Source organism: Typopeltis vanoorti, chromosome 10 (assembly GCF_054136105.1).
Source record: "Typopeltis vanoorti isolate ZY-2024b chromosome 10, IOZ_Tvanoo_1.0, whole genome shotgun sequence".
Taxonomy (NCBI): Eukaryota; Metazoa; Arthropoda; class Arachnida; order Uropygi; family Thelyphonidae; genus Typopeltis; species Typopeltis vanoorti.
Genome location: NC_143558.1, coordinates 53857443 through 53876169, shown reverse-complemented (window position 1 = coordinate 53876169; position 18727 = coordinate 53857443). Strand labels below are relative to the sequence as shown.

Sequence of the window (18727 nt, the reverse complement as noted above, 5' to 3'; positions counted from 1 at the left end):
TAATTAAAAAGGTTTTAATATAAACACACTACTAGTTTCGGCCTGTAACAGCCTTCTTCAGGTGACATTATAAAAGAAAAAACACTAAACATTGAGGGTTAAAAGACTATGAACATCATAGACAGTCTTTATACATAATTAGCATGAAAACGTTGTAGTTGTATTTGAAGCTGTTCTTTCATTTGTTGCATTGTTGGGAGAGTGCGTGCTTGCATCATCACGTGAACGCCAGTACATGATTACAGCTGAATGACTATCCGGGAGGTTGTAGCTTAAGTTGTTATTTAGATGAACAGGATTGAAGATGATTTCTCTCGATTCCACAATTTTTCTCTCTATTTCGTCACTGCAATGGAAGATGTTTGTAGATTTTTCCCAGCAGACTTTGTGACTTTGGTTATCATCATTAGGATTAGCCGAGAAGAGGATATGACTTGATAATGCACTTGCTCGCTGTCTCTTGTAAGTAATGTCTCTCATGTGTTCTTCCATACGCATTTCGACAGATTTGTCTGTCTGCCCGAAATAAGGAATATCGCAGTCACATAATATTTTATATACGCTGGGGTATTTGAGTTAATGATGACAAGGTTTTGGGTGGCTAATTAAGGAATGGATCTTTGGAAGTGGAGTGAACAAGGTTCTGATATTGTATTTTTTTAGAAATTTTGCTAATTTATGTGAAACAGTACTTATGTAAGGAATAGATATATTGCTTTTGAATCTATTTGTTTCTTCTGAGTGATGTCTGGGAGGATTAAGAAGGAATTTGTTAATGATTTTCTTGGAATATCCATTAACTTCGAAAGAAGTTTTCAGATGGTTTATTTCTGTAAGCAGTTCATTTGGATCATCAAGAAGAGAACGGGCTCTATGTCCCAAGGTGGAAATTATTCCAAGCTTATGAGGAGGGAAATGATGGGATTGACTGTGCAGATATCTGTTGGTATGTGTGGGTTTTCTATATATCGATATTTTTAGTTTACCAGCAGAAGAGCGAGTCAGTTTGACATCAAGAAAAGGCAAGGAATTATCCGTTTCAAGCTCAGCAGTAAACTTAATACTTTGATGTCGGCTATTGAGATATTCGAGGAAAACCATAAGGGATTCATGTCCATGGCTCCAAACAATGAAGACATCATCCACATAACATTTCCAAACTTTAGGTGTTAAAATAAAGGAAGAGATAGCCTTGGTTTCAAAATCTAAGTAAATATTTGCAAGAACAGGAGATAAAGGATTACCCATAGCCAGTCCATGATTTTGTTTGTAAATATTATCTTGAAATTTGAAGTAACCTGACCTGATGCAATGTGTAAGCAAGGCTAACATTTTTTTGGATAACTTCATCATCATCATCAAATTCCTGCCATGTACCCTCAAGGGGTGTACAGGATATGACAGTACTACATGAAAAAATTACATCATTACTAACTTCCTATCTACAATTTTCCTCCAAATCAGTCTGTTACTTGTCAAGACTCCAACATTATCAGATCTTATATTTCTATCGTCTAAGGCACTTCGTACCGTATCAATCCACCTATATCTTGGTCTTCCTCTGGGTCGTTTTCCTGCCAACCTGGCAGAGAACACTTGTTTTGCTAATCTTTCCTCTCCCATTCTATTTAAGTGACCATACCATCTGAGATTAGCTCTGCTAACGCATTACTGGATGCTGACAATGTCAAGTTCTTTCCTAATATCCTCATTTTTAATATGATATTGCCATTGATGCCATCTGTTCACGCCTCTAATCTTTCTCAGGACTCTCATATCTGCGGTCTCTAGTCTTTGGTCAAGTGTTTTACTTCTGACCCAGCTCTCAGATCCATAAGTTAAAACTGGTTTGAACACTGTCTTGTATACAGCTAATTTAGTGTTCTGACTAATTTCTCTCTTATTCCATATGAATTTATTCAATTGACTTCCCACCATACCAGCTTTGCTAATTCTGTTGTCTATTTCTATATTTAGTTTACCATCTTCAGTAAAAATTGTGCCTAAGTAGCTGAAATGTTTTACTTGTTCCACAGGTTCTCCATTCACAACACAGTTGACATTTTCAATGATTCTGCCTATTTTCATTGTCTTTGTCTTTTTATTGCTGACCTTCATACCATATCTATTACAACAGCTATTCAATTTAGTCAGAGAATCTTGCAGACTTGTAGCGGATTTATTTAGAAGTATAACATCATCCGCATAAAGCAAAGAGCTGACATTAACATCTCCAATTTTGATGTCAGGTTTAATACCACATTCCTTCATAATGTGATCCATATAGATAATGAATAACAGAGGGGATAATGTACATCCTTGTCTCACACCAGATTTAACATTAAACCATCTTCCTGTACTTCCTTCAATTCTAACTGCTGACTCACAACTCAAATAAAGACTAAGTATTGCTTGATATAATGCCCCATTGACACCATATAACTGCAACATATTGAATAGCTTCTCTCTTGGCACCTTGTCATATGCCTTTTCCAAATCGACAAAACTTAAATACAGATCTTTGTTATATTCCCATGCTTTCTCGATTATTTGTTGTAAAGTGAAGATCTGATCCTGACAGCCTCTATTTGGCCTGAATCCAGCTTGTTCTTCACCAAGCTTTTCTTCCCAACCGTTTCTCAAGTATACTTGCATAGATCTTGCCAGGAACACTCAGTAGGGAAATACCTCTGTAATTCTCACATTCAGTTTTATTTCCCTTTTTATATATGGGTACTATGAGAGCTCTACTCCAATCATCGGGAATTCGTCCCTCTGTCCAGGCTTTCTGAACTATGCAGTGCAGCCACTGTAAGACTCTTATACCACCATACTTCAGCATTTCTGGTCGAATATCATCTACTCCTGCTGCCTTTCCACATTTCAAGCCTTTGATGGCTTTTTCTACTTCAAGTATGGATATGTATTCCTGACTGCATGCCTGGTCAGTGTTTTTTATCACTGTGCTGTCATCACTGCTTGTTTCATTTAGCAGTTTTTCAAAGTAATTACTCCATACTTCAAGGATATCTTTTTCTCCTGTTTTCATTTCACATAACTTGTCCTTGAGTAATGTTAGGACTTCATCTGTTGGGACATTAGTGAACAAAGAAGTTATGTCCAAGCTAGCCATGATGTCATTTTCATCAACTGTAATATCCTTGATGTATGTAACAAATTCTGTAGTGTTCTTGATAAAGGAAGGTGATTTCCCTGAAAAACTTTTGAGGTATTTGGCAAGGTATTTTGAAAGATTGTATGTAGGAGAATCGATACCTTCTACAATTGGACGTAATGGGGTGTTCTCTTTATGGATTTTAGGAACACCATATATGCGAGGAATTAACGGATGGAGAGAGCGAAGAGATAAACGGACGTTTCGGGATAATTCAGTTGTTGTTTTTAATAAGTTGTTTGTACGATTTTGAAGTTCACGAGTTGGATCTCTCTCAAGTATTGAGTAGGTATCATTATGTAGTAAATCAATCATTTTATTCTTGTAATCTTCGGAGTTCATGATGACTGTTGCATTTCCTTTATCTGCAGGGAGGATGATTATATCTCTGTTGTTTTTTAAACTTTTAATAGCTTTGCGTTCAGTTGAAGTAATGTTGTCTGCAGGTGGTTTTGCATTATTGATAATAAAGATTGATTCAATACGTAGAAGGTTTGCATCTTGTGGAGGGAGAAAAGAAGCAGCTCTTTCTATTTTTGTAAGTAGTGTTTCCTTTGGTATTAATTTTGGGGAAGGAATGAAGTTTAGACCTTTACTAAGGATGCTTTGTTCTACATCTGAAAGTATATAGGAGGATTTGTTGATAATGACTTTGTCAATATTGATGTGTGGTTTTGAGTTCCTATTATTTTGTAATCTCTTTAACGTTTCAAATTTTCTTATAAGATTTACTTTGTTATTATATTGTATTCTGGCTGCTTGAGATTCACAGTATGTATTAAAGGTATGCCAACTTTCATTATCTAGAGATTCTTCCAGTATTTCAGCTATGGTTCTATGTGTGTGTGTATACACACACACACACACACACACACACACACACACACACACACACACACACACACACACTCTTACTCCACTGGAATTTACCTCACAAACTGAAATTGGTCTGTATTCAGCCCATTCCCAAGAAGGGTGACAAGTCACTGCCATCCAACTACCGTCCTATCTCACTTACAAAAGTAATGGAAAAAATCATCAATTCCCAACCCCTACACTACCTTGAAGACAGCCACCTAATAAACGACTACCAGTATGGATACTGCCGCTTCCGATCAACAGGAGATCTGCTCACATATGTCACCCATCTCTGGACAAATGCCATGGAGAAGTTTGGTGAATCTCAAGTGGTTGTACTTGATATCTCCAAAGCCTTTGATAAAGTTTTGTTACTAAGCAAACTGCCATCATTTGGTCTGACCCAGGACTTCTGGGTCAGACCAAATCTGTAGTTGGATTGCCAGCTTTCTTTCTCTCTGGATGCACACTTTGTGATGGTGGATGCTCCCTATCCTCTCACCATTCAATTAATGCTGGGGTTCCATAAGGCTCTGTCCTCTCAACAACCCTCTTCCTGCTATATATCAACGACCTACTTCAGTTGACCTCCAACCCAATACACAGTTTTGCAGATGACAGCATACTACACTCCTCGCTTTAATTTGATAAACCTTACCCTATACAACTCACCTCAACCTACAGAACATCAAACACCACATCCTCAATTCCAATCTCCAAGCCATCCTACAATGGAGTTCAGATAACTCCTCATCAATTTCAATGCTAATAAAACGTAGTTCTGTCCTATTTCCCATAAAAAACAAACCATTTTTTCCCAGTATCCTTTTTGATGATACCCAAATTTCCAGACAGTTTGAGATATCTCTTCTTGGAATTACCCTCACATCAAACCTCTCCTGGCATAAACACATCACAACCAGTGCATCCTCAGCTTAAAAAAAACTAGGATTTCTCTTTCATTCAAGATGTTACTTCGCCTCTAAACAGCTGTTAACATTATACAAATCACAAATCTGCCCAGCTATTGAATACTGTTCCCACATATGGGATGGGGTCCCTAAAAGTTCTCTCAAAATGCTTGACTCAATCCAGAGGAGAGCAATTAGGCTTATTAATGATCCATCTCTTACCCCCCCCCCCACTTTTTGCACAGACGTTTGGTTTCTGCAATATATATATTCTACAAATATTTCCATGAGAAATGCTCATCTGAAATAACATCAACAATTCCTCCACTCAGTACTAAGCTCATTGGAACACATGCAGCTGCTGCTCAACATCCCTACACAGTACACCTAGAAACAAACAGAACAAGTTTCTTTTCCTCCTCCTTCATCCCTGCAACTGCTGTACTGTGGAATAGTCTCCCATCTGCTGTGTTTCCTAAGGAATACAATTTACCTCCTTTCCCAACCACTCATACATGGTACTAATAGGTGGATAAACCAACCTCTTGTGTATGACTGTAGAAAAGTGTAAAGTTATGCATTTTGAGATACAAAGATTACAAGCTGTGCACCACACTGAGAGAACTGTACTACAGGAAACTGACGAAACCAGAGATTTTTTTTGGAGGGAGGTATAGTAGTAGATAGAGGACATATTGCTAAAGCCAGGATAACTCACAGAATTACTTGGTTATTGAAGAAAAACCAAGAATAACCATCTTATTTCTACTAACAAGTAGAAATAAGGGAGTTATTATTCGTCTTTATAAAGCCTTAATACGATCACATCTGGATTACTGCGCTGCTCATGTCTGGTCACCTGGGTTTCTTGGATAAAAGAAACCCAGGTGACCAGGTCACTTGCCTCTGGACATCTGGAGAGGATCCAGAGGCTAGTGACTAATATGGTGAGTGGTCTGTGGAATGCTCCCTATGAGGATAGATTGGGAGTTGCAAAAGTTCGTTGATAAAAAAAAAGGGGGGATATGATAGAAACTTTTAAGTTATTTAAAGGATATTATAGGATTGAGGCAGGGGAAATGTTTCAGCACTTGGCTAGAGGAGCACAACAAGAGGCAATCTCTAAGTTGGGTAAGAGTGCAGTTAACAAGAGTGTGAAGACTAAACTTTTCACTTGGAGAATGGTGAATGAATGGAATGGATTGCCTGAATTAGTTGCGAGTGCTACGTATGTTAATGGTCTGAAGTAGAGGTAAGATAGATACAGTAAAACCCCATTTTTACATTCCCACAATTTACATTTTCCTGCCATTTACGTCATTTTCTGTTGATCCTGTCTTAAGGCCTATTTGTACGATATACTGTTTTCCCGCCATTAACAACTTGATGTGAACATTATTCCCTGTGATTTCAGTTTTCTCTCGGGCAACAACATTGATTTTCGAATTGATTTCTGCAGAAATCTGCACATTTCTGTTCCCAGATGGCATTGCTTTCGGCTGTAGTTTTGTTCTGCCATCACGGTGACTTGCACGCTTGCAACAGTGATGTAGTGATGAGCGATACCGTGATTTTTCAATCACAGTATGAATTGATACCGTGAAGTTTTCATATCAGTAATTTTAAACTGTCAGTAGCTCGTGACACCTGTAACTGTTACTTGTTATGTGATTTCACATTCACAGTGCCGTATTGAAATTGTGAGGATCATACACAAATTGTGAAATCACATTCACACTTCTACCAAGTAACAGTTGTTACTCATGAATATTAGATATCGGTGAATAAACCACAGTTCATGAAATATCGCTTCACTAGCTTGCAGTGTTGGTGTTCGCAGTCGCAATTCAGAAGCACATGGTATACTGCAGAATTTCTGCTACGTAATTTAGAGTTTGATAGTTGCTTTCAAGTTGCAGTGGTGGATGATCCATGTTAGTAACATGGAGAAAAAAGACAGAAAATTATTTCGAGAGAAGATGGCAATTCTGCGAATGAGTAGATTGGTTATGCCAGAACACTGTGCAATTAGCAAATGATCTTGAACTCTCCATGTCCACTTTGAACACGATAGTAAAAAACAGGTCAAGCATTGAACTCTATGCAAAGCAATCTGCCGCTATGTGAAAAAAACGAAAATATATCTGGACAATCGACATAAGATGAATTGGATAAACTTGTGGCAGAGTGGTTTGTTTCTACGAGAGTGTTGAGTATTCCAGTTGATGCTACTATACTCCAAGCAAAAGTCCTTGAATTTGCTGCAAGGTTGGGGATTAATGGTTTTACTGCGTCAAATGGATGAATTGATCATCTCAAGACTCGTCACAATATTGTGCATAATAATCAAGTGTGTGGAGAAAGTAATAGTGTTGCAGGGGAAACTGTAAACCAGTGGAAACATGAACTAAAGACTATTCAGGACTACAAACTGAAAAATATTTTCAATGTTGATGAAACTGGGGCTCTTTTATAACATTCTGCAAAGTAAAACATTGTGTTTTAAAGGAGAGAAGCGCCATGGTGGAAAACTCAGCAAGGAGAGGGTAACTGTTTTGCTCATGGTCAACTGATGGATCACAAAAATTACCTCCACTGGTAATTGGTAAATTTAAAAAGCCAAGGTCTTTTAAGGGGTGCTTAAGGGTCAAAGCTGTATAACTGAGAGAAGACTTACACACATAGCCTTTAAAGGAATGCAGAGAACCAACCAGGGCTTCTGACCTAATGTCCAATCCTCACTTTCTCATGGTGCACCGTTAGGTATCTACCTGGATACTGAATGAACGAGAATGGACTGGCAATTTAAGATTTAGCTGACCAAATTGTATTCTTATTGGCTTAAACCAAAATACAAAATGATGGTACATGACAAAATTTCATGCCGGCTGGGGCGTCGACTGGTTAAACAAAGCCCCCGTTGTTTTCGCCAGGGAACCAAGGCGAACAGTGAAAAGTCAGCTACTGGAACAAATCTAAAAACACCCCCCAACTCAGCATCACCAGAGTTAAAGATCGGTACTATCAACATAAGAAGCCTGAATGGCAAAGAAATGGAGCTAGCTGAGGAATTAGATAAGTACAGATCTACATAATAGGAGTGACCGAAACAAAAAAGACAAAAACTGGCGAGATCTTTCTGAGCAATAAATACAAAATGTTATAATCAGGCAATGACAATCAAGGAAATTAAGGAGTAGCCATAGTATTCAACACTAAATACGAGGCTAATCTTCTTGAATGGCAGGCAGTGTTAAGTAGAGTGATGTTGGCAAATATAAGAATGGGGAATTGGACATGAGACTTATTTGTGCCTATGATCCCACAGAAGGCTCTACTGAGGTAGAAGTGGAAGAATTTTTTAAGGCTCTAGAGAAAGCTACTGACACAATGAAAAAGGAAAAGTTGGTGCTTGTTGGTGCAACCTCTCCACATGCATCAATTGATTCAGCCTGTCTGGCTGAATCAATTGATGCATGTGGAGAGGTTGTCTACAAGGATAGAAAAATCAAAACTCCATGGTGGATACAGGAAGTTAAAGAGGCAGTGAAGAAGGAAAAGAAGAAAGCATATCAAAAGTTCTTGGCAAATAAGTCAGCTTGTGCTCTTAGAGAATACAGAGACAAACGTAAGAAAGCTAAACACGCTGTAAAACTAGCTAAACAAAAGTCATGGGAAGACTTTGGTAAGAACATAGAAAATAAATATCAAGAAGGTGGCAAAATATTCTGGAGGTTTGTTGAAGAAGTTTAGAAATGGAGGAAAGGGTGCTGTAAAAGGAGTTTGTTAGATCTGAAATCGGCGCCTTCAGAATTTTCTGATGTCACCATTCCAGACTGAATTTTACATTTTTACATAAAATTAAAATCACATACCTATCCTTTAGCAAAAAAATGTGTTTTTTATTTGTAACCACTCTCTGTATAATAATTTTGTGAATTTTGAAACTTATACCTGAGTGTCTAGAATAAATATAGGTCAGAAAAGAGGGCAGAATAAGAGAGAATTATTAACGAAATAATGTTAAGAAAGAATGCGAATTATTTCAACAATATTGGGTAAAGATCACCCTAAATGCAGTAAGGTCAGAAAAATACCTGAGGGCACTTTATCTTGGAAAGCACGCTGACTCATGCGTTCCCCAAACCAAAAAGTCCCGTAAGTAAATCAGTAGTTACCCAAACGGAGACCAATGAGCAAAGAGTTGGAAAATTTCTAATGCGAAAATGTGGCGCTCTTGAAGATGGTATATAACCAGTAACACAGAAGGAATTCCCCCCGTTTTATTTGTTCCAGTATTCTCCCTGTGTGCCACAAGCGTTCACCGTGGTTCAGCTCTTATTTTTAAGAGCTGACCTTTGGGAAGTTCCAACAATGGAACCGTAGTAGAGTTCGGTAAGTTCAGGCGTGGGCCATCAATGAGAAGAAACGTTGAAGTAAATCATTGACCCCCGTTTTTTCTTATTCCGAAAGTTTCTCTCCGTTGTGCTTCGAGAAACCGTCGCGGCTCAGCTCTCATTTTTGAGGGCTGACTTTCGACAGAGTTCAAGTATGTCACCGTTGTAGAGTTGGCAAGAAAATCGTTGGCCGTAGTAGAAGTCCATACTACGAAAAATCTAGGCAGGAACTAGCAGGCACGTGTAAACCACGAGGCATTTGTATCGAGAAATCCAGATTCGAAAACGAAGGACAAAGGATGGCAAGATCCGAAGACAAAAGAATTAGATAAGTACTCTCATTTATTCTAGCCCTTTTGAGATTGACTTACATTTTAAAGTGTGGAATTTAAGATTGTATTGCAGGAAAGGGTGAAAGGTTTTGATCTGAATATAAATTATTACGTTTTCTTGAGACGGACTTTTGGAACCTTTTAACCGATAGAGATTCTGTATTGATGGTTCTAAGAGAATTTGAAGAGAGTGTTAAAGTGCCTAAAATGATAAAATTAATTGTAAATTGTAATGTAACGTATACTGAGTTAATGAGGTATTGAGTTTTGCTGATAATTTGAATTTAATGTATAAAGTAAATTGCAAACTTTAAGTGTAATATGTTCTGAGTCATTAAGATATTGGAATTTTACTCATATTCTGAAATTAGTGTTAATATTGAATTGTAATCGCAAGTGTATTATGTAATATTGTGTACTAAAATATTAAGACATAGAATTGCTGATATTTAAGGTAGGACATTGAAATTGATTAATGTCTGAAAGAGTGAATGAGAGATAATGTTTTAACCATAGAATTTAATAATTAATTTAATTGGTTTTAAATAAATGTTTGATTATTTAAATGTATGTGCATCTGATCATGTTGACTGACTCTGATCCTTCATAAAATTCGAACCTGAGTAAGTGTGAGAGCGCAGGAATACCCCAAGTGAAAGTGAGGGCTCAACTGCAAACAAGAATAAGATTATGCCAGAGACTCCAAGTTTCTAGAAGTTTAAATATATTGCTAGTAACACCTGTGATTCTGTAGTTATCCTAAAGCTAGAGTCTATACCTAACTTTAATGTTCAAACTGGCGCAGCAAAAAAGTAAATTTGTTCGAGTATTAAGGAAAATATATAGGATTCAGGGAATGGATAATCTTCTGGTGGCCCTAAGAATAAGTTAAATAAGAAAATCATAAACGAAACGCGACATAAGGTTTGCTTTGTTATTACTAAGGTGGAACGCATAACAACAACGAAAGTCTACTCAACATAGAGACATATACGCGATAGAATAGATTTGCAATGCTAGTAATAATAAAATGATAATAAATAAAGAATCCTTCTCAACGGGCATACAGTCAGGTATACATATCCATACTTGAAGTAGAAAAAGCCATCAAATTCTTGAAATGTGGAAAGGCAGCTGGAATAGATGATATTAGATCATAAATACTGAAGTATTTAGGTATAAAAAAAGTCTTACAGTGGCTGTACTGCACAGTTCAGAAGGCCTGTACAGAGGTACTAATTCCCGATGATTGGAGTAGAGTTCTCATAGTACCCATATATAAAAAGGGAAATAAAACTGAATGTGAGAATTACAGAATGTACTTGCATAAATACAGAGGAATTTATGCATGTACACTTGAGAAACAGTTAAGAAGAAATGTGGAAGAAAAGTTTGGTAAAGAATAAGCTGGATTCAGGCCAAATAGAGGCTGTCAGGATCAGATCTTCACTTTACGACAAATAGTTGAGAAATCATGGGAATATAACAAAGATCTGTATTTAAGTTTTGTAGATCTGGAAAAGGCATACGACAAGGCGCCAAGAGAGAAGCTATTCAAAACACCAGTCGTGTGGTGTCAATTGGACATCACATTAAGCAATACTTAGTCTTTATTTGAGTTGTAAGTCAGCAGTTAGAAGTGAAGGAAGTACAGGAAGATGGTTTAATGTTAAATCTGCTGTCAGACAAGTATGTACATTATCCACCCCCCTCTGTCATTCATTATCTATATGAATCACATTATGAAGGAAAGTGGTATTAAACATGATATCAAAATTGGAGATGTTAATGTCAGCTCTTTGCTTTATGCGGATGATGTTATACTTCTAAATAAATCTGCTACAAGTCTGCAAGATTCTCTGACTAAATTGAATAGCTGTTGTAATAGATATGGCATGAAGGTCAGCAATAAAAAGACAAAGACAATGAAAACAGGCAGAATCATAGAAAATGTCAACTGTGTTGTGAATGGAGAACCTGTGGAACAAGTAAAACATTACAGCTACTTAGGCACAATTTTTAGTGAAGATGGTAAATTAAATATGGAAATAGACAACAGAATCAACAAAGCTGGTATGGTAGGAAGTCAATTGAATAAATTCATATGGAGTAAGAGAGAAATTAGTCGGAACACTAAATTAGCTGTATACAAGACAGCGTTCAAACCAGTTTTAACTTATGGATCTGAGAGCTGGGTCAGAAGTAAAACACTTGACCAAAGACTAGAGACCGCAGATATGAGAGTCCTGAGAAAGATTCGAGGCGTGAACAGATGGCTTCAACGGCAATATCATATTAAAAATGAGCATAATAGGAAAGAACTTGACATTGTCAGCATCCAGGAATGCGTTAGCAGAGCTAATCTCAGGTGGTATGGTCACTTAAATAGAATGGGAGAGGAAAGATTAGCAAAACAAGTGTTCTCTACCAGGTTGGCAGGAAACCGAACCAGAGGACAACCAAGAAATAGGTGGATTGATACAGTAAAAAAGTGCCTTAGATGATAGAAATATAAGATCTGATAATGTTGGAGTTTTGACAAGTAACAGACTGATTTGGATGAAAAATGTAGATAGAAAGTTAGTAATGATGTAAATTTTTCATGTAGTACTATCATATCTTGTATACTCTTTGAGGGTACATGGCAGGAATTTGATGATGAGGTGTTTTAAGAATGTGAAAAATCTGCATACTAAGTATGATGCCAACAGCACAGCATGGATGACCAGCAGCATTTTCACATCCACCATGCATGCATGCTCTGGATGCTAAAATGGAAGCAAATCACCACAAAATACTACTATTGCTAGACAAATGTCCTGCACACCCTGAAGATGTGCAGCTTGGAAACATTAGATTAGTGTTCTTTCCCACTAATTGTATAAGTGAGCTTCAGCCATTAGATCTGGGCATCATCCATGCATTTAAATGGAAATATAGAAAAATTCTTGTTTTGAAAAAGCTGTGTTTATGCATGATAATGGTATGGACCCAAAACAAATGGCCATATCAATCCTTGATGCCATGTATTTATGTGGCCAAAGCATGGTTGCATGTTACTCCTGAAACCATATCCAACTATTTCTGGAAGGCAGGAGTTACGTTTGTGGAAGAGGAGGAACAACTACAGGAAGAAGAAGATATGTCAGGGCCCAACAACTGGTATATGATGGATAAGTCTTCCTCATTTCAAGACTATGTTGATGTTTGTGTGATCACATCAATGGTACCAAGTGCAGAAGACATCCTTTCCAACCACCTTGGTGAAGAAGAAGAGGAAGAAGTGGTTGAAGAAGACTGTGATCAGGAACTTACCATACCTACTAGTAAAAAAGCAATGGAAGCTATCTCTGTTTTGAGGTGGTATATTGCAAGTGCATCAGGAGACAATGTGGCATTAAAGCCTTATACACTCTGGAGAGGAAGGTGGAACTTGAGTGCAGAAAAAGCAAAAACAATCAACAATTATAGCTTTTTTTAAATAGATAAATGTAAGTAATTGCAAATTCATTTATTTTCAGTTATTACATTTTGTAATCTAGTATGTAGAGTCACATACTAACAGTAAGTCATCTTTTAGCCTTTTTTTTAATGTTGTTTATGTTTCCTGCTATTTACACTTTTTTCTATCAGTCCCCTGGAAAGTGTAAAAAAGGGGTTTTACCATATATTGTGTTGGAAGTGTGGTGTCTTTCATGATGAGTCTTAGGACTTCATGGAGATGGCCTTGCAATAATAACTACAACAACAATAATAATAAAAAATGTGGTAATTCCATTCTAGAACCTTGGTGAGATCATGCCTGGATTACTGTGCAGAGTTCTGGTCATCAGAATTTCAAGGGATGGGGGATGAGGAAATTTCATGGAAAGAAAACAAAAGCCCCAAAGAGCACAAACAGGTGTTATGATTTGGATTAATAATTCCCTTTCCAAACAGTTAGGATATTATAAATTATGGAGATATTAAAAATTGCAACATGTATATTTGAGATAATTTTTGTAGGAAGAAGGATCTCAATGTTCTGAAAGATTACATGATGTGAATGTTTATGTTCTAATTGTTATTAAAAATAAAAATAATGTAATTTAGTTCAAAACTTTTTAATTAAAAGAAAGATTACCATAACATCTGACAATTTTTCAAAGTAAATTTTAATTCAAAAAGTTGTAATGCAATTTTTTGAATTAGATTCAAAATGTATTCATACTGGAAAAAAAGACTATTTCCTCACAAAAAATAATCCACTAATTCATATTTATATTTGATATCAGTCATCGATGAAAAGATAATTTCCTTCTCTGAAACCTCTGAGCTTTTTGATATATAGAAAGTTTTTTTTTTCACTTGGTTACAAATCAAATTAAACTTGATAAGAAATTATAATCATCATCATCAAATTCCTGCCATGTACCCTCAAGGGGTGTGTACAGGATATGATAGTACTACACGAAAAATTTACATCATTACTAACTTCCTATCTACAATTTTCCTCCAAATCACTCTGTTACTTGTCAAGACATCAACATTATCAGATCTTATATTTCTATCCTTGCAGACAACTTCACCTCATGTCTCTCTAGCTGAATCAATCAGGGTTTTCTGAATCAGGTTTGCCACTGAATCTCTAAAGTTTCGTTCCTGTTCTCAGCCTCTTTCATTTTTTCTTCATTAATCTTTGTGTATTTTAGTCTACAGTTCACATCTGAGAGCTGCACAACTTTTATTCGCTTTAAAACTTTCTTACATGTTATTCTTTTCAATATGAAATTCAATTTTATCCTGCTCAAGACTAAATAGTGATCACTTCCAATTTCAAATCCTCTGTACACTCTGGTGTCCTGCACCAGGGAGAAAACATCACTATCAACAATAACATAGTCAACGAGAGTTTTCTTATTCCTTGCCTCTTCTCTCCATGTGAATTTGTGCACATTTTTATGTTGGAACATGGTGTTAGTAATAACAAGTCCATGTCCTGAGCAGAAATCCAACAGATATTTGCAATTGTTATTAGCTTTGCTCTTTTCTCCAAATTTTCCCAAAATATTTTTGTATGTCTGACAATCACGTCCTACTCTGATCCCCCAACAAGGACTATTTAGATCCCCAACAAGGACCAACTTTTCCTTTTTCATTGTGTCAGTAGCTTTCTTTATAGCCTCAAAAAATTCCTCCACTTCTACCTTAGTAGAGCATTCTGTGGGACCATAGGCACAAATGTCTCATTGTCCAGTTCCCCATTCTGATATCTGCCCACATCACTCTACTTGAGATTGCCTGCCATTCAAGAAGATTAGCCTCGTATTTTGTGTTGAATACTATGGCTACTCCTTTTCCTTGATTGTCATTGCCTGAATATAACATTTTGTATTTATTCGTCAGAAAGATCTCACCAGTTTTTGTCTTTTTTGTTTCAGTCACCTCTATTATATCGATCTGGTACTTATCTAATTCCTCAGCTAGTGGCATTTCTTTGCCATTCAGGCTTCTTATGTTGATGGTACTGATCTTTAACTCTGGTGATATTGAGTTGGGGTGTGCTTTCAGATTTGTTCCAGTAGCTGACTTTTTGCTGTTCGCCCTGGTTCCCTGGTGAAAACAATGTGGGCCCCTTGTATAACCAGGCGATACCCCAGCCGGCATGAAATTTTGTCATGTTGTACCATCATTTTCATTTAGGTTTGACCAATAAGACTACAATTTGATCGGCTAAATCCCAAATTGCCAGCCCAAGTCATTCGTTCAGTATCCAGGTAGATACCCAACAGGGTGCACCACGAGAAGGTGAGTATTGGACATTAGGTCCAATCCAAGCCCTGGTCGTTCTCCACATTCCATTAAAGACCACTTGGAGGTCTCCTCTCAGTTATACAGCTTTGACCCTTAAGCACCTCTAATTATTAAATTAGTATCCTATAGTGCAAAACACACATCCTTTCAGATGGGTGTGTGAGGGCTCACTATCCAGACCAGTTTCAACCTTCATTGAGATCTCATCTGTGGGAAATATATGGCTTCTGCATTAATTAAACTTTGATATCTCTTCTGGATCTGGCTTACCAGTGATGAGACCTCAATAAAGTCGAAACTAGTTTAGGTAGTGACCCTTCCTATAGTGTGTAACATTACATATATCTGAAAGGATGTATGTTTTACATTATGGGATATTAAGGCAACTGCTGTGACGTCATTAGCCTCTATATACAAGCAGCCTAGTTATGGAGATACATCAGGCAGAAATTTTGTTTGCTTAATCTTGGATAAAGGATTAAACAAGAACAAAATTTCTTGTCAAGTTTAATCTAATTTTTTTGACATAATACATTTACACCGATATCTCAAGCAATCAAAAACTTGTCATTAAACAACTGCTTTCTCTCTACAAATTCTAGACTTTATGCGATATTACTCATGGAATAAGTTTTATTCATCTGTATTTTACTTATGTGCAGCCTACTCACTAAAAGTTATAAATCTACACTAACTAGTTACTATAGGTAACCAAAGTATTCATGCCACTGTGGGATTAAGCATTTGATTAACCAGGCCAGCAAATTTACTTATGTACTTATTAACAACTACAATTTACAGACAAAAGAAACATCAATAATTTTACCATTTAACCAACTTTTGGGTCTATGGTACTACCATACTATAGGATCTTGTTTTCAATCTTTCATAGGTTTGACTGCTATAGAAAGAAAAAAATAAATTATTGACTTACACCCAGTCCTAGAATAAAGCTCCTTTCATTTTTTGCACCACACACTAAGCATCGATAATCATAAATACTTCTTATGGACTCTAACTTTTTAAGTGTCAAGTCATCTGCTTTATAGTTCATGAATTCCAAAGACTTTTCATCCTATGGGGGTGTAAAAAAAAAAGGTAAATTGTTTTCTGTCAAACATAGCAGGTCACTTATACACTCTCTCTCACTCTCTTTTTTTCTGAAATCAAATATCAAATCAAGTTTCAAAAAACTATATAATAAATTATAAAACAAAACAATTCTTTAACTGATACATGAAAATAAAAAAAAGTTGTTTTCAAAAACACATAATATATGGTCACTGAAAACCAACAGAGCTGCTGCTTTTTTTTTTTTTTTTTTTTTTAATTTTTTTCCCCAAAGCTCTGTGAAAGGTCATTAGAAAGAACACATTCTTATGTTTCAAAGAGCATTATAAAGATACTTTGAAAGCGAATTTGTGAACATTACCCCCCCCCATGTTCTATAGGAATTCCAACCTGAAGTTTAAATTTAAGTCTTCAATTTATGCTAAGATGGATTATCTTTCTTTCCTGGTATACAGAGTAAATTACCATTTATCCATCCTTGAAAATAATGATCCTTGCATATCAACCAAACTTCTGGTAGAGCACCATGTAACTTTGCTTCAATTATCCAATTCTTCTATTAGAACTTGCTATTTTGATAGGGGTTGCTTAAGGGTCAAAGCCAAATAACTGGGAGGAGACCTCCACATCACCTTTCAGGAATGTGGAGAACTGACTGCGGCTTCTGACTTAATGTCCAATTCTCACCTTCATGTGGTGAACCCTGTTAGTAAATATCTACTGAGAAATGAACGAATGAGGATGGGCTGGCAATTTGGGATGACCAAATTGTACTCTGTATTGGCTTAAACCACAAATGCATATGGTGGTACATCAAGATTTCATGCCAGCTGGGGTATCGCTCAGTTAAACAGCCCCACTGTTTTCATCTGGGAACCAGGGTGAACAGTGTAAAGTCAGCTACTGAAACAAGCTCCAACTCAACATCTAGAAGAAGAAGAAGAAGAAGAAGAATTAACCCAACATCAGAAGAACTGAAGAAAGAAACCATCAACATAAGGAATATTAAATCAAACTGGCAGAACACTTGGAAAAGTACTATGTGGAAAAGTACTAATTGGCATTACTGAGACAAAAAAAATAAAAACAGGTGAGATTTTACTAAATATCATCTTACTGAAAATAACATCCTATACTTATTATTTATAAGTATAGGATGTTATTTTAAGGCAATAATGATTAAGGAAAGGATGAAGTTGCAATAGCATTCAACACCAAACATCAAGATAAACTTCTTGATTGGAAGGCAGTTTCAAGTAGAGTTATGTGGGCAAACTTCAAAATGGTGACATGGACAATGAAAGTTATTTGTGCCTATGGTTCCACAGAAGTGGAGGAACTTTAAATAAATATCAGGAAAGTGGTAAAATATTCTCGAGGCTATTGAAGAAGCTTAGAAATGGGAAAGAGTACTGTAAAAGGAATCAAGATGATAAAGGTGACAAAATCTGAAGATAACGATGTCCTACATGTCTGGAGTAATTACTTTGAAAGGCTGTTAAACGAACCAAGCAGTGACAGAATCATACTAGAAAATTTTCAAAAAGGAATGCAAAGAGAAGTATATATCAATATTTGAAATAGAAAACGGCATCAAAAACTTGAAATGTGGAAAGAAAGCTGGAGTAGATAATATTCGACCAGAAATGCTTAAGTATCGAGATTTTGCAATGGCTACACTGCATAATTCAGAGGACCCTTTTCAGAAGGATTAGAGTAGAGCTCTCATAGTATCCATCTATAACAAAGGGAATAAAAATGACTGAGCATTACAGAGTATTTTCTCTAAGTGTTCCAGGTAAGATTTATGTAAGCATATACTTGAAAAGAGTTGAGAAAGATTGTGGAAAAGAAACTTGAGGAATAAGTAGGGTCCAAATAGTGGTTGTCAGGATCAGATTTTCACTGGGAATATGACAAGGATCTGTACTTAAGTTTTGTAGATTTGGAAAAGGCATGTAAAAAGGTGCCCAGAGAAAAGCTTTTCAAAACATTACAATTATATGGGGGTAATGGAACATTATAGAGAGCAGTACACAGTCTATATTTAAGTTGTCAGTCAGCAGTTAGAATTGAAGGAAATACAAGATGGTTTGATATAAAATCAGTGATTTTCAACCAATGTGCTGCAAGTTTTGATATAAAGTAATAAAAATTGATGTAAAAGAAGTTTATTTGTGCATTTTACCT

At 36.4% G+C, this 18727-nt stretch overlaps 1 protein-coding gene across 1 annotated transcript in view; it reads right to left on the bottom strand.

Moving 5' to 3' along the window:
- Positions 1-18727, bottom strand: part of Cmtr1 (Cap methyltransferase 1) — a 378564-nt gene that overhangs the window by 73785 nt on the left and 286052 nt on the right. Inside the window, exon 18 of the mRNA XM_090398617.1 lies at positions 16401-16541. Within this exon, the coding sequence (XP_090254743.1) occupies positions 16401-16541 (141 nt within the window). The remainder of the gene's footprint in view (positions 1-16400; positions 16542-18727) is intronic.